General features: G+C 44.0%; 1 protein-coding gene across 1 annotated transcript in view; it reads right to left on the bottom strand.

The window, feature by feature from the left end:
• Positions 1 to 16,895, bottom strand: part of arid1b (AT rich interactive domain 1B (SWI1-like)) — a 633,019-nt gene that overhangs the window by 70,615 nt on the left and 545,509 nt on the right. Inside the window, exons 12-13 of the mRNA XM_038808360.1 lie at positions 2,274 to 2,386; positions 1,586 to 1,744 (exon numbers count right to left, since the gene is read on the bottom strand). Coding sequence (XP_038664288.1) covers positions 1,586 to 1,744; positions 2,274 to 2,386 — 272 coding nt within the window. The remainder of the gene's footprint in view (positions 1 to 1,585; positions 1,745 to 2,273; positions 2,387 to 16,895) is intronic.

Consider the following 16,895-nt stretch of genomic DNA (forward strand, 5'->3'; position numbering starts at 1 on the left):
GCAGATTGGGAAATCAAAACTCTGTTCTGTCAGGTTCAGTATTAGACTAGGAAGTACTTTTACTTAATTAGCCACTGCCGTTCCAAGAGTAATTTAACATACATTATGGATAGCCAGAAGGAATCAACAGGGTTTCACAAAGGACGCTTAACAAGAATGGAATTGGACACAACCTACTGGTTTGGATGGGAAATTTGTTTGGATGTAGGAGTGGGAGCAGAGATAATAGATATGTGCTCAAATTGGCAGGATACCCAAGGGAACTTACATTTTCACTGTAAGTAACTTGGATGAAGGAAGAGAGTGCCGTGTACTAGGTTTTCTGACAACGCATCACAGTAAATAATGCAGATGGGAGCGAAATGTTGCAATGAAACATTGATAGATCACTTGAGTAGACAAAATAGTGGCAGATGGAAGTTCAATGTGGGTAAATGTTAGGTAATCTGCTTTGGATGTAGAAAGATAGATCAAAGTATTTTCTAAATTATAAGAAGCTGGGGACATAGGATGATCAGAGGGGTTCAGAGATCAATAAAGGCTCAAGAGTGGGTATCGAAATAATTGAAAAGGCTAACAAAATGTTGGCTTTATCTCAAGAGAGCTGGAATATAAAAGGGGTGGAGGTTACAATAAAGCTGTGCAGTCCTCAGCTTAGACCGCAGCTGGAGCATTCAATACTTTTTGCTTTGCATGCCAGGAAGGATATATTGGCCTCAAGAGAGCTTGCAGATTCACCAGAATGATGCTGGGGTTCAAAGTAGGAGGGCAGGGTGTATATCCTAGGCTTGTATCCCACACCCCTGCCCACCAACAAATATAGAAGATTAATGTTGGACCTAATTTAAGTGTACGATAATCAAAGATGCTGACTGGGTAGATGGAGAAAATATGTCCCCCAGTAGGGGAGCCCAGAATAAGGGGGCACAATCTGATAATTATATCTAGGTTGTTCAGGGATGATGTCAGAAAGCATGTCTTCACAGAAAAGCCAGTGAAATCGGCAATACTCTGCCCCAAAGGCTGTTGAGGTTAAAATAATTGAAAATTTCAAAATTAAGATTGATAGTTCTAGTTAGGCAAAGTTTTAAGGGTTGTGGAATCAAGATGGGTAGATGGAGTTAAAATGCAGAACCATGTTCTGACTGAATGGTGAAACGGGAAGGAGGCTTGATGATAATATGGAAGAAAATAACCACTTCTATATAGTTTCATTGATCACATCTATAAATAATTACATTAAATAAATGAAATGGGTTTAATTTTTAAAAAAATGTGGAATTTTAGGTTGTTTGGACATTTACAATTTTACATGTAGTCAAAAAGCCTCCAGTTTGTGAACATTGGGCAAATCTCTAAATATACGGCAGTGCATGGTTGATATTATGACTGACTGCCATTCTCTCCTGGGAAGGAACTATATACAGCACCATTCATCATGAAAGCTCATTGCTAATCAGCTGTTACCACATTTAGAGGGTTACAAAGGGATTTCAAACACATGTTTTTTGTTTTTAAAAATGATTTTCCAACATAACACACAAACATTACAAAACATACAGGTTAATAAAACAGCACCACTTACAGGGCTTGACGGAGTCTTTGGCCAGCCTGGGCTGCTAATGCTATCACTTTCATCTCCATGCAATGAGGAGATGCTAGTAGAGCTTGGGGACATGGGGGAAAGAAGTGGAAGGTTGCCTGAGGTAGGGGGCTGAGAAATACTCTGAGAGCTGTGGCTATCCTGTGGTAGCGGGACAAAAATACAAGGAGGGCAGGGCAAGGTTCATTCAAAAGAAGAAAAAATGTTAAATCAACTTGTAACTTACAGGTATAAACAGTCACATAACATTTATAATTGTATAAATTTGGAAAATGTTTGGAGCCACCATGCTTAATTTTAAGCTTAAATGAGATGCTTAGCGCATGAGATTTCCCTACGAAGGAAGTAATTTACCCAGTTTTACAAAAAAGCCAGAAAAGCAAAATACCAAGTGCCTTTTTGTTGCTGCAGCAAGGAAGCCATGACAAAGAGGCAGAGAAAAGGGCTGCAGTTCCTAAACCCAGGCAAGCGTCTCTCTAACACCTCAAAGCCAAATCTACTACACATTGAAGTGCCTTTAGAACCAAATTTCAGGTCCATTTGGAATGGAGGAATAGGACACTTAAATGGAAATGGCATGCAGAAGGTAGAGAACAGAGGCTGAAAACCAAATGATATAACAGAGCAGACCTGTTCAGCCAAACCAACACCATCCGTACTGGAGAAATACCTTAGGCTTGGTCTCAGTTGGAGGAGGCCCTTCTTCTTTGATGTCCAATTTCTGAGGTACTTGAAGTTTGGAATCGCCCTGTGTCATCATGTCTGCTCCGAGACCCATTGAAGCTATGCACATAAACAATTTGCGGAACTAAAATTAATCCTAAAATGCATATACAATTCTCATTCAAGTTTAATATGGGAAACTAACGGGCAAACACACAGTTGTTGCTTCCAATATATCAATGCCGTTGCCTTTAGAACTGAGACTATAAAAGGATGGAAAATTATTTTTAAAAGAAAGCTGCCAAAATAGTTTTATTGCTCCTTGTACATGTTTCCTTATCTCTTGAAAATCCCATTCCAATCTATTCAGGAATTTACAGAATGCACATACACAATATACGCGAATTGTAAATTTGAATCAGTTTTTTTGAAACCATGTTTATGTTCTATACTCAGTGTAACCATGTAGGCCCAAATATTCATCACTGAGGCTAGTAGGGAGTTGGGAAAGTTCCTGGTTCTGTCTGCCAGTCTAAGGAGAATATGCCCACAAGTGCTGTGGAATTTCATTGTCGTGGGGCTGGTGTGGGGTGCAGTCAGACCAGCCAAGGAAAGAGGTTGGATGCAGCAATGAGTGCTGCCAAGTGCCGAGATGGCTGTTTAAAAGGCACGCCATGACGTTGTGCAACTTTGTTCCAGTTGAATAAAAAGAGCAAAGCCCTACAACTCTTACATACTCCCCATGCCCCGTCTATGCCACATCATGACCTCCATGTCAGACTATGAACCCCCACCTCACTCCCCCTCCATGATCTTTTATGAATGCTATGCTAAGCTATGGCTCTTCCATGCCCATTCAACTTTTAGAACCAATGAACTCTATAGTGATGATAGGATGTGTAAAGAACAGTTTTAAAGAAAAAATAATTTATTCATTACTTTTCACCCCTTTCCCTATGACCCAATAAAAATTTCAATTATCCAGACCCTTGAAACTATCAACAACAAACTGCAGGTACATGAAACCTCTTGACCCTATGTAAATAAACGTTGTGAAATTCCATGTAAAGTTCCAAATTGACAGCAGAGCCAAAAGCTGTCGATAAAGCAATGTTTTCCCTAGGGCTCAGGTATTTTAAAACTCTAATAGATGTTTGTCTTTCAGCCAAGAATACATAATATGGCTTGAATGAGAGGCCAGACATCATTCAAGTGCCTGCTGTTTCTGCTATTGATAATTTAAAAGGTCTCGGAGGTACAATGAACCACGACTCATTGATAAGCTGGCCTGACTCTTTGAAAATTGTGGAGGACTTGGACATGCTGTGTAGGAAGTGGGATTTTGACCCCAACCAGCTTGTGCCCCTAAAACACACTCCTGAAAATCAAACACACCTAGGAATAGGACCGGGGGTCCAAGAATTGGGATCAGGTGGCCATTTTTCAAAGGTTCCATAGTCATCCCAACTTGGTGAAAATCCAGGCCCCTGTTTCCCCACACAATTGGAGAAAAATTAACTATACTACAAAATTGAGCTTGAAATGTCCTTTTTTAAAGAGATTTATTTAAAAATATTTTAAAAATTAAATCTTCCTGTTTGTAAGAATGGTCATCATTTGGTGAGGTACAGCCTACATATATGACCATACTGATGACATCACTCCATTTGGGCCTAACCATTGAACCTTTAAAAAAATTAAACTTTCATCTCACCTGGGAGCGATATGGATAAGTAAACCAAAATTTACGGTCTCAGTGTTCAGTGAGCAAATGCTTTAATTTCAAATATGATCCGGATTGTAGTTGAAGAGAACTGTATTGAAGTATGAAGGCTGTCGGGTCATTGTGCATAAACAGCAGAGCTGGACTATCAGTTTTTACAAAGTATTGTATTCTAAAGACAAGGGGCTGGATTCTGCGGGGCGGGCAACTCTGGCGTCGGCCGCCCCGAAGGTGCGGAATCCTCCGCACCTTCGGGGCGAGGCCGGCCCTGGAGTGGTTTTCGCCGCGTCGACCGGTGCGGAAGGGGCTTAGCGCCACGCCAACTTGGGCCGAAGGGGGCTGGCGCGAGTTGGCGAATGCGCGGGAGCGAATGCGTGTGGTGGCGTCATCCCAGCGCATGCGCGGGGGGGGGGTTCATCTCCATGTTGGCCATCGCGGAGGAATAGCAGCAGACCCGGAGGAATAGAGTGCCCCCACGGCACAGGCACGCCCACGAATCAGTGGGCCCCGATCGCGGCCCAGGCCACCATGGGGGCACCTCCCGGGGCCAGATCCCCCTCCGTCCCTCCGAGGATCCCGGAGGCCGCCCATTCAGCCAAGTCCCGCCGGTAAGTACCTTTTGTAATTTACACCGGCGGGACCAGCCTAAAATGGGTGGCCACTCGGCCCATGATCTAGTTTGGAATATATAAACTTGGTTCATGGCTTAATTCTTATTATACTTGTGTATTCAATTTGGTTTCCAGAATTCCTAGGGCTGGCTCTTTGAAAGAGTGGTTGTGCTTAGTCCAACGTTGCCACCTTATTTTGTTCATACCTGTACAAGCTTTCCATCCCCAAGAACCTGTCAAACTCCCTTTAAAATTGGAGCTGGAAGATGGTATTTAGGCAGAAGCCCTGAGCAGAGTAAACACGACCGCAACATGCGCCAGGCTCAGCCTGATCCAGTTTAAGGTCATGCACTGGGCCCACATGACGGTGGCCCGGATGAGTAAATTCTTCGAGCTGGAGGACAAGTGGCCTAGATGTGCCGAGGGCCGGCTAAACCATGTACACATGTTCTGGTCGTGCCCTAAACTCGGGGGGTATTGGCAGGGATTCGCAGATGTCATGTCCCGGGTGTTGAAAACTGGGGTGGTAATGAACCCGGAAGTGGCAATCTTTGGGGTTTCGAAGGACCCGATAGTCCAGGAAGAGAGGGAGGCCGATGTTCTGGCCTTTGCTTCCCTGGTAGCCCGGCGACGAATACTGTTAGCATGGAGGGACTCAAAGCCCCCGAGGGCTGAGGTATGGCTATCGGACATGGCGAGCTTTCTTGACCTAGAGAAAGTCAAGTTCGCCTTTAGAGGTTCGCCTGAACCTGAAGGTGGCAGCCATTTATTGACTTCTTCGCAGAGGAGTAAGCGTCGGGGGGGGGGGGGGGGGGGGGGGGGGGGGCGGCGGCGGCTGGGGTAGAGGAGTGTCGGGGGATACTGAGGCATGTCCATGCGTGAACAGAGCCGCGGTTTGCATTATGTTTAATGTGGAATTTGTGTCTTGACTTCTTTTTTTGTTTGTACTGTACAATGTCATTTTTTCTATATGCCTAAAATACCTCAATAAAATTGTTTGTAAAAAAAAAAAACTCCCTTGAAAATTATTTATGGAATCAGCCTCCATCACCTTTTCAGGTAGGGTGTTCTCAATTATCTGAGTCAAACTAATTCTCATCTGTTGCCTAGGAATTCTGCCATTGTGCTAGTTTGTCAATGAATAACTGGCATCATCAGTAGCAGTTGACATTCCCAGGGCAAGTCAAGCCACTATTTTGGATTAAGGTGAAGAAGTTGTATGGAAGAATTCAGGATTTTAAAAAAAGTCTGAAGGTTTTCACAAGAATGCACAATACCATCGCTGAAACAATACATAAGTCAGCACTTCAACTAATTACATTTAGATGGTCAAGATAGTAATGATTTGAACAGATCAGGTCTCACTGAAGATTTTGCATCAAATGCTGAATGCTATTTTATTACTGGGTAGAATATTAAAATTTAAAGGAAGATGAGTATACTTAAGTTAGCCGAGAGGTGGCACTGAGTCAGTGTGACATGTGAATGGCAGTGAAAAGAGGCCTTTAAGTTTGGACAGCATATTTTGTATATTTTTAAAACATACACACACACAACTGCAAACAGAGTTATGCCAGCAACAATTTCCTTGCAACTGGGACTGCGTTATGATGACAAGAAAGACTTCTGAATGTCAGGAGGTGAATTAAATGTTGACACATCAGACATGTATTAATAATATTGGCTTCTACATTACAAATATTTCAGCTGTAATTTGGAAAGAGGGTGTGTACTTTTAAGCAACGAACATAAAGACAGTCCTAAAGTTTCAATCAAGGCACTGCCATAAAGAGGTAGTGCACAAAATAATTTACAACTGGTTCAAAACTCACATAAACCTAAAATGCAACTGCAGAGAACACAGGTAAGAGACAGTGTGGTTTTGGCAGTCTGCATCCTGGATCTCAAGGGATGTTATAGTACTGGCAAACTGATGCTACAGATCTTGCCAGCTTATTCACCAGAGTCTTGCTCTCTGGCTGATGTAATTAAAATGAATCATTTTGCAAAACATGTTCCTACATGGGTGCATTGTGTAATCGTTTTGTAGTGGCTGAGCTGTGAATGGATTTTCCATTAGTTTTATTTGCTCTTCCTTTCAGATTTTGGCGGAAGGTTGTGTTTGTTTCTCATCTAATGTAAGCACATCAAACTAGGATGAAGCCGTTTCCTTGCACTGTAGGAAATAAGTCTGCTACATCTGTGAATCAAACAAATTGCATTAAACCCATACAGTAGAATCCTGAAAAACCTGCTGCAGAACCTAAACCAGGGCTGTACCAATCAATCCACAATGAGTTGAAATGCTCACAAACAGGAAAGTCTTGATTTTAATTAAGAATCGCACCATAGCAAAAGAAAAATTAAATAAAAGCAAAATATTTAGGATGCTGGAAATCTGAAATGAAAGTAGAAAATACTAGAAAGTCTTAGCAGGTCTGGTTGCATCTGTGGAGCAAGAAACAAAATTAACGTTTCAAATTTGTATGACTGCTTCAGAACTTAATCTGATTCAGTATGTTATGCCAAACACAAGTAATACGTATTATCATCAGAATTTGAAGAATTGTGCCATTTCTTTGGAGGAGCTCAGTGTTTTGAAAATTATGGCAAAAGTAAGTTGCTAGCAAATTGCAATCTCATGGACATACAAGTATAAACTGCAGACTACGTAACATATAATAAGCCTTCTTTTAAAATTTTTTTTCAAAGAGTACCCAATTATTTTTTTCCAATTAAGGGGCAATTTAGCGTAGCCAATCCACCTACCCTGCACATCTTCAGGTTGTGGGGGGTGAGACATACGCAGACACGGGGTGAATGTACAAACTTCGCACGGACAGTAACCTGGGGTCAGGATCGAACCCGGGTCCTCAGCACCGTCAGGCAGCAATGTTAACCACTGCACCATTGTGCTGCCCTATTATAAGCTTTCTTTCGTTGTTCATTTTTCATGAGCACAATTTTTTTAATGTACAGATTTTACCATTTTGATGCAATCAAAAATGATGCAATCATCATTTCATCTCTGAAGCAAGCAGTTTTTTTTTAAAAAGAAAAATTTCTTGGCAGCACGATGGTGCAGTAGTTAGCACTGTTGCCTCATGGTGCTGGGGACCCGGGTTCAAACCGGTCCCAGATCACTGTCCGTGTGGAATTTGCACATTCTTCCTGTATCTGCGTGGGTCTTAATCCCACAACCAAAAAGTGCGCAGGGTAGATGGATTGACCACGCTAAATTTCCCCTTAATTGGAAATTTAAAAAAAATTCTATGTAATGTTGCAAAGGTAAGGAAACCAGGGTTACTGTAGAAGTTTACCAGTAAATGTTCAAATTGGCATGGTTAGTAATTTATTAATTTTTCCACTAAAGTATGTGGCTCAATGATAACATTTGTCGAAATTAGCAAATCCATGATCAATCAGTAATATTATTGATGATTGTAATTCCTGATTCAAGGTTACTACAGGTAAGGTTATTCATTGGCAAATTGAACCTGGTCTCAACAAGAATCGGTCTAATAATTTAATCAGCACAGACACCATACAACTTCTGAGTTTAAGATATGCTTAGTGCCATACATAGTAACATTCCATTCATAGCAATATACCAATTTTACGTGAAAAGTACCGAAACCGGTTTTGCTATTACCTTGAATTTAGTATCTCTACTTCATTAGAATTTAATTTACTTCCACTTTGTGGGGGTGTCAACCTGGCCCGCAACTTTTTTTTAACCTGACTTAGGACTGCGTCCAGTCTAATTTAAGGCCAATTCAGGTGGTACGTAATAATACGCACATAGTTTAAAAAACTGATCTCATGAGGGCCGACTGGATAAGCATCATCTCGTATAATCACAAGCCATATAATCCAGGCAATCAAAAGTTTGATTGGCAACATTATGGTTAACTACTGTAGTAAGTGGGTTGCTCCTTTACTATGGTGCGAAAAATAAATCAGACAAGGATTCTACCCATCATAGTTATCAAGAAGCCTCTGCTGGTTTGTTTTGATCATTAGTATGGTTGACCTAAACAGAGTTGGTGTATTTGGCGACCGCTTTCATGCCTTCAGAGATGGCGTGTTCGGTCAGTTACCCCAGCACCGTAAGAAGAATGCTGCTCTGGGTCTCCCTGGCTGTGATGGCATTGCACTTGTAGTGAAAAAGATGCAAAGCCTCAGAGGCATGCGCTCAAAAATGTTGACAATGAAGGAGTTCATGACACTCATGGATTTGGATGGAATCCTGGTGGAGGGATGAACCTGGCTCAACACTCTGGACATACAAATAGAATAACTTTGCTTCCAAGTTTTTCTCTACTTCTTGGGCAACTTCTTGGTGACTTTCATAAATGACTGTTTCGATGTCTTGTGGGAGACACAGTTCCTAGCTGCAGACGCCACCTCAGATACTCAATTCAACTTTGACAACTCAAATATGCATACATGGGACCTCAGCAGAGAACAGGGGCACAGTCCACAGCTAAACTTAACCTATAATCACTGATATTGTTCACCAAAAAAACCCAAAGATATTGCTCCGACATAATGAATGGCCAGGTGGGCAAGGACCTGCAGTATGGACTATGGAACTGCCTCTAGCAAAGAGTCCATTCCTGCAGGATAGAATACTGGAATAAAAAACTGGATGAAAAGTCCAATATGTGTTATAAAATATACAATGTTTGTGTTCTGTTACAGCAATCTCAGCAGTATTTTGAATGACCTGGTCAGATATACGATATATACATCTGTGTAACACCAACCGGTTCTATTGAAAATTACTGCACAATTTCTACCTTTTTAATTCAAACTCATAATTAATGAACACCATCCTACTCAAAACTGAGTCATTATAGCAGAGATTCATTTAGTACCAACAAATACCTTATTTTCCTGGAGCATCCACTGGGATTTGTGAAACTCTGCTGTGTATTTTACGCTCTCTCCTTCCTTTAAACAGTTATGTGAATAGAAATTCACCATACAAAAATAAACCCTTAATTGAATTGGTAAAAATTAAGGTTTGAATGAAAAGTCAATCTGGCAAATTTCTGAAACCTGTTACACATATTCCTTCAAAGGATGCAGGCATCTGTGTTTTTTCAAGTGTAAACTTCTGTTCTTACAGAAAAAAACTAAGCCTTGTGTGCAGAATGTAAGCAGCTTTGTCAGCAAAACATGCTGCCTTTAAATTCAGATGTCCCTCAGCATAGGTTAATCTCAGGCTCAGTAAAGTAAGAAAGAATGAGAAAACAAACAGCAAATCACTGAGAGGATTTGACAGCCAGTTTTCACAAACCTGAATCTAAACTATGTTGGTCAGCCAGAAAATTAGCTGACCCCGAAACTGGGAGGTCATAGGTTCAATAGTCAGAACTGATGATTGCTCAGATCTTGCTCTTTTTAGTTGGCTACATTTAATCAGCTGATAAGATTGCTTGGGTGCATGGTCAGCAGTACCAGGCGTTCCACTCTTTTGTTGATGGAAGAATTGGGTGATGAAAGCCAAATTCCTCTCTTACTTCTCCACTGACCAATCACAGGATTGCTACAGCACAGGAGGCCATTCGGTCCATTGCGTCTGCACCAGCTCTCCGAATGAACACTTCACCTAGTACCATTCTCCCTGTAACCCCGCACATTCTTCCTTTTCAGATAGCAGTCAAATTCCCTTTTGAATTCCTTGATTAAACCTGCCTCCACCACATTCTCAGGCAGTGCATTCCAGGCCTGACCCACTTGCTGTGTGAAAGGGTTTCCCTCATGTGACTTTTGCTTCCTTTGCCAATTACTTAAAATCTGTGTCATTCTTGATCCTTTCATGAGTGGGAACAGTTTCTCCCCATCTGCTCTGTACAGACTCCTCATGATTTTGAGCACCTCTATCAAATCTCCTCTCAGTCTTCTCTTCTCCATGGAAAACAGATTCAACTTCTCTAATCTATCTACCGAACTGAAGTTCCTCACTCCTGGAATCATTCTCTTGAATCTTTTCTGCATTCTCTCCAATGCCATCATAGTTTTCCCAAAAGGGCAGCATCCAGAACTGAACACAAAACTCCAGCTGTGGCCAGACTAGAGTCTAACCAAGTTCAACACAACCTCCTTTCTCTTGTAGTCAATGAATCTATTAATAAGGCCTAGGATACTGTATGCTTTATTAACCACTCTCAACCTGCCCTGCCACCTTCAATGACATGCATATATACACCTAGGTCCTTTTGGTTCTGCGCCCCCTTCAGAGTTGTATCCGTTATTTTATATCCTGTGTCCATTTCCTTTCTACCAACGTGATATAATACTGACAGGAAACACGGTGAAGTTCATCAAACCAATGTAAGCTTATTTGTCCTATCTTTTTTTTAACAATAAATTCAGAGTACCCAATTCATTTTTTCCAATTAAGGGGCAATTTAGCATGGCCAACCCACCTACCCTGCACATCTTTGGGTTGTGGGGGCAAAACCCACGCAAACAAGGGGAGAATGTGCAAACTCCACACGGACAGTGACCCGGGGCCGGGTTGCATAGATTCAATATCAAGAACAGGAACCCAAAGAAGCTACTGAGCTGGATTTTCATCCTTGAGGAAGCGAGCAGGAATCAGGAAAATTCCCAGGTCACCTTGCCCACCTAGGGAGAGATTACCCGCAATGACAGGATTTTCATTCTGAGGGCGGTAGGTAAGGTCTGCTGACAGGCCAACTGACCTGGGAAAACTGTCAGAGTCGCTGGGTGTGGAGGCAGACTGCTTAAAATGCCTACCTCAGTGCTGCGAGACTGTCCAAGTTATAATAAAAACAGAAAAGCCCTCCAACCCACTGTCCATATCACCGCATGCTCCCCACTCACCTCTGGCCCCTCATGCCAACGTATGCCCCCCCACCCCACACACACACAAACAAACAATCCCTCTGAAAATTGGAAACCCCAGGAATGGGGTCAGGGATGCTGCAATCGGGACCTACCTGCCATTTTTAAAGGACACCCAAGTCATCCCGACTCGGTGAAAATTTAGCCCAGTACATCTCTAAACAACATACTAAACTTCTTTGACATTGTCAAATATGAACAAGTTGCTATTCAAACCAAGCTGTCACAGAGCCTACAAACTGCCGTCAAATTCTGTGCTTGTGAGGGTAATTTTCTCTTGGTTAAAGGAACTAACAAGCAAATGCTACAGTGATCTGCAGCTTGCGGCCTGGCACACAGCATTTCCTGTATGATACCACTGAGTGGTAATTTTAGTACTTGGTCATCCCGATGCGCTTCCTTCTCCCCCCACAGACTGCATGGCAGTTTGCTTACCTCACACTCTGGGTCAAACTGAAAACAACTGCTGAGCGTGATAATCTAATGCAGCAATATCCAACTATAACTGACAGTTCACAAGTAAGAATGACATTTAGAGCAAAGCATGTCCCCAAACCTTCTTCACTAACACTACAGATGAGACATTTGAGTTTATCAAGTGCATAAACACTGAAAAAACTCTCACTTTATTAGAAGTGTTGCCAACAAAGATTGTGGCAATTTAAAAAAAAAAGTTACACTGGGACAAGTAAAAACGTTAAACATTTTGGTCCGAAGAAGTCATATGGACTTGAAAAGCTAGCTCTCTGGACTCGCTCCAGATTCCAGACCTGCTGGGTTTTTCTAGCATTTTTTGTTTTTGTTTCTGGTGATTGGGGCTGGCCTTAATTTAGTACAGAGAAGCTGCACCCGAGTGCCGTTCAGTACAAATGTGGACTAGGTGGAACGGCACCCGGGCCATCGGAGACCCCTGGGGTGTCAGGGACAGAGCAGGGCGGCTTACTGGCCCTTCCACTGGAACACAGACACCTTGGCACTGCTGGTCAAGGGGTGCTGATCCCCTCCCCGTGGCACTCACCCACCCTCCGGCATTGGACATGTCCCTGGAGCTGTGCCCTATCCTCTGGGTGTTCGGATGTTGGCTGCTGCGTGTGCAGTGTTGTTCACCTCATCCACTCTGTTAGTGAAAGTCATCTCTCAACATAGGGATTCTATGAACTCCCTCCAGTATCAAACTTTTATCATGGTGTTATGCACTCTAACGATTACTCTTTTCACGGATCTCACAAATCGGTTAGCGAGGGACACATATCGACACTCATTCTCTCATGGACACTTTCACATCACCACCATCCCATCTATCATGTTGCTCAAACTCTACCTAACCTCTACTCCATCCCCTCTGAACACTTGCCTTTCTTTCCTCTTCATATTGGCCAAGCTGGCAACATCAAACGTGAGCGAGTCCAGATCAAGGGAAGGATGGCTGAGATCAATGCACCATCTGAATTCGAGGCTGCAGCTGATCTTGTTGGAGAGGACAGGCATCACTCCTCCGGGAAGGGGAGATTGGCTTTTCCCAACAACTGAGGATGGATCACAGCTCCATCATTTCATCAAATCCTGACAATCACAGTGAGTCTTTTACCAAAACTCTATCCTCTGTTTTTAGACACCAGCAGATCGAGGCCTTCCTCGAGCACAGAAACAAACATCTTGGTGGGATGCAGCTCTTAATTAGACTCAGGATCACTTTCTGGAGACCACCTCCCCACAGCAGTCAGAGGAGGGGACAGCCCAGCTGTCTGGCACTTGAAGGTGCATGCACTAAGTCCCAGTCAGATGCTGAGCCTTCGGAAGTGGTTGCCAACTTAATGGTGGAGGTGCAACGACTTTTGGGGGAACATCAGACAGAGATTCGAGAGTCACAGCAGACTAGAGCAAACAATGGAGGAGTCTGCCCACGTCTGTCTGATGTCGTAGCTTAGACATGTGAGCACCTTGAGATCATCACAGGAAGGTTGGCAACCAAGCTTTGTCCAGCAGGCCTTGTTGGATGTGCTCGGCACTGCACTCCATGGTCACACAGCCTGGTGGGCACTATCAGCGTGTAGGCAAAATGGAGGTGGGGCACCTTGACTTGCAGCATCTCCTGCACGAGTCAGGTCGGGGCCCTCTGACACCCACAAGGAAGATGAGCATCAATCGGACACTCCAGGGGCCTCCTCTCAGGACACCCCAAGGGCATGCAGCCACTCATAGCCCCCTCTGCCCATTTCTGCACCCACTCCAGAAGCATTGGCTGCCGAGGCCACTTCTGCCGCCGAGCAGGAGACATTTATCTGGCTGGGCCCTCCAGACCTCCGGTCACCAGAGATAGTCCATCAAGGTCATCACAGACATCAGGATGTAGCCATCAGCAGCTGCCTCCACCTCCGCTGCGGATCTCGGGACTGCACCTAGGCATAGTGGTTGGGTTAAAACAGGTGTGCAATCACAGAAAAGCCGGGAATCGAACCTGGGACCCTGGAGCTGTGAAGCAACTGTGCTAACCACTGTTCTACCCTGCTGCTTACTCTTTTAATGTTGTGACCGGATGTAACCCAATAAGTTATATGTATCCCTTTAACAGCACTAATTAAAGGATTGGCTTTCAGTTGCTTCTTGCCAAGGGGATCTTCCTCATTTGTAACTAACCTGAATACTGTCCATTTTTGTTGTGGCAAAAAGTGAGACTGCATCACAAGGAGCGCCGTAGCTCAGCATAGCGGTCCTGCGTCTTAATACTTCCAGAAAGGATCACTGGTACCTTTTTATTCAGTGAACATCACTCTACTGCATGATGACACCTCAACTCTGCTTCAGGACAGAATTCGATGCTCATTCCCTCATTGCCCATGACCTGAGATTTACCTCGAACCTCACAATGTGAAGGTAGAACTGCCTCCTGGTGTCCACCTTCCTTCCCAATAATACTGTGTCTCATCATTGTGGTAGCCATTCCTATCCCCACCTGCTGCCCTCCTCCCTCCCAATTCCATCACCTGCCACATGTGGATCTCTAACCACCCTGTCTAGCTGCCTTGTCACCTGTCAAGATGACCCCTCTATGAAAGTTTCACATCCCACCCCCCATCTTTATTATATCTTCCCAATCTACAGGACTGGTTTAGCTCACAAGGCTAAATCGCTGGCTTATAAAGCAGACCAAGCAGGCCAGCAGCACGGTTCGATTCCCGTACCAGCCTCCCCGGACAGGCGCCGGAATGTGGCGACTAGGGGCTTTTCACAGTAACTTCATTGAAGTCTACTCGTGACAATAAGCGATTTTCAATTCATTTTCATACAGGCAGTGGATGTCTACAGTGACCATCACCATTCCCCCTACAGTTAGTACAGAGCCGACCAAGCCCAGGACAGGGACTGTAGGACAGCCCTGCACACAAAGCTGTGCTTTTTTCCTGTGGAGCACATAGCCCCTCTTGCAGATGTGGTATACAATGCTCTCAATGATTGCTCCTGCTGCATGGATGTTGCTCTTCTGCACTGTCTCCTATCTCTGGCTTCCGACTGTGAGGCCCCCATAGCCCCTAGACTGCCTGTCATCTGTAACCCAGTTCAACTTCGTAACAGGAGTGTCTGCACTCTGATTCCTAGCAGCAATCCCAGGATAAAGAATTTAACCTTCACAGAGTTCCCCTTTTCCATGAGAACTAAGATGACAGTGGCCATCTCAAACCATATACCTCCCGACTTCAGAGCCCACATGCGAACCATCCCTAATATGCCACAGTAACAACATTCCCCTCCCTCCCCCGACCCACCTATTTCAAAGTCTGTGTGCATCCTCTTCCAGTGAAAGATGTGATATCTCTTTGACCCCTTTGTTTATCAGTGTTTCATACACTTTTCCATCCTTCTCACCCCTTGGTTTCCCCTCTGCCTTCCTTTGTTCATCATTCGCCTCCACCTCCCTGCCCCTCTGCCTAATATCATTCACCCTTGCCATTTCTCCTCAGTCTTTGCACAGCTTTCTTCCCCATTGGCCCCCTTGCATTCAATGTCCCATCCTACTCTTGTATCCCGCCCTCAGTCAAAATTTGAGTCTGTAAGAGTGGAGTTCTGCATGAGTCCCACAGCAGTAGAGTCCTTGTGGACTATGGTGTCAGCCATGGGGAGCAGAAGACTCCTGCACTCCCCAACCCCGGGTGCAGTACTGATCAGCGTCTGAAAGTGTAGGGTGCATGGGTTCCACAGAACAGTGGTGTCCTTGCAGACAACGTTAGCAAAGATGAGGGAACCGACCCTCTCGCAGCAGCAGTTTGATGTCAAACGCAACAAAAGCAGAGCGCTATGGCAGGTAGGCCATGTATGTTGCACTCACCTTGAAGTCAAGAGGTCCGACTTATGAACGGCACACATTTTTAAAGTTTGAAGCTGACATGATTTCCCGCTAGCGCGAAGCAAGATCGAAAGGTGTGAGGAGATTCCGGTGAGCAGCTGGTTCAATGAACATTAATGTGATGCAAATGAATGCAAATGGAGTTAACGGCACCAGGCAGCGAGATAACTGAGTCGCCAGTGAGAGAATTGCAAACTATTTTTATGCCGACGGGTTTAGGATTTTTTTGCCTGCCACTAGGTTCTCTGCTCCCGCCTGACATGAAACATGCTTGGGCTGGGTGGGAAAATTCCACCCATAGGCTGCAGGATGGAATTTTCCATTCTGGAGACTCTGCTGGCAGGCGGGAAAGTTGGCGTGATTCAATAAAACCACACAAAAGTTGTGTTACAGTGAGAGCCATTCAGCCCACCATGTCTGCACCAGCTGAAGGAAAAAGACAACCTAGCTGCCCATTCTAATCCCACCTTCCAACACCCGATCCGTATCCTTGCAGGTTCCAGAACTTCGAATGCAGGTACCTTTTAAATGAATTGAGGCTTTCTTCCTCCACCATCAAACCAGGCAATGAATTCCAGAGACCCACCACCTGCTAGGTGAAAAACTTTTTCTCATGTTCCCTCTGATCCTTCTACCAATCACTCAGCAAGGGACCTCTCCGTTCGAGGAAACAGGTTGTTCCTGTCTACTTTATCAAGGTCCGTCATAATCTCAATTACGTTGCCCATTAGCCCCCTTGGTTTCAAGGAAAACAACTCCAGTCTATCCAATCTTTCCTCGTAGTTGCAGGTTTCAAGCCCCAATAACATTCTTGCAATTCGCCTCTGCACTCTCTCCAGAGCAATGTTGTCTTTCCTGTAATGTGGTGACCAGAACTACGCACAAAATTCCACCTGTGGCCTAACTAATGTTTTATCAAGTTCCAGGATTACATCCCTGCTTTTTGTATTCAATACAACGAACAGCAAAGTACTTAATACTGTGGAATGCCACTGGAAACCACTTTGCATTTGAAAAAACATCAATCAACGATTACGCCTTTGTTCCCTGTTGTTGAGCCAATTTTGGATCCAA

Source organism: Scyliorhinus canicula, chromosome 1 (genome assembly GCF_902713615.1).
Source record: "Scyliorhinus canicula chromosome 1, sScyCan1.1, whole genome shotgun sequence".
NCBI lineage: Eukaryota > Metazoa > Chordata > Chondrichthyes > Carcharhiniformes > Scyliorhinidae > Scyliorhinus > Scyliorhinus canicula.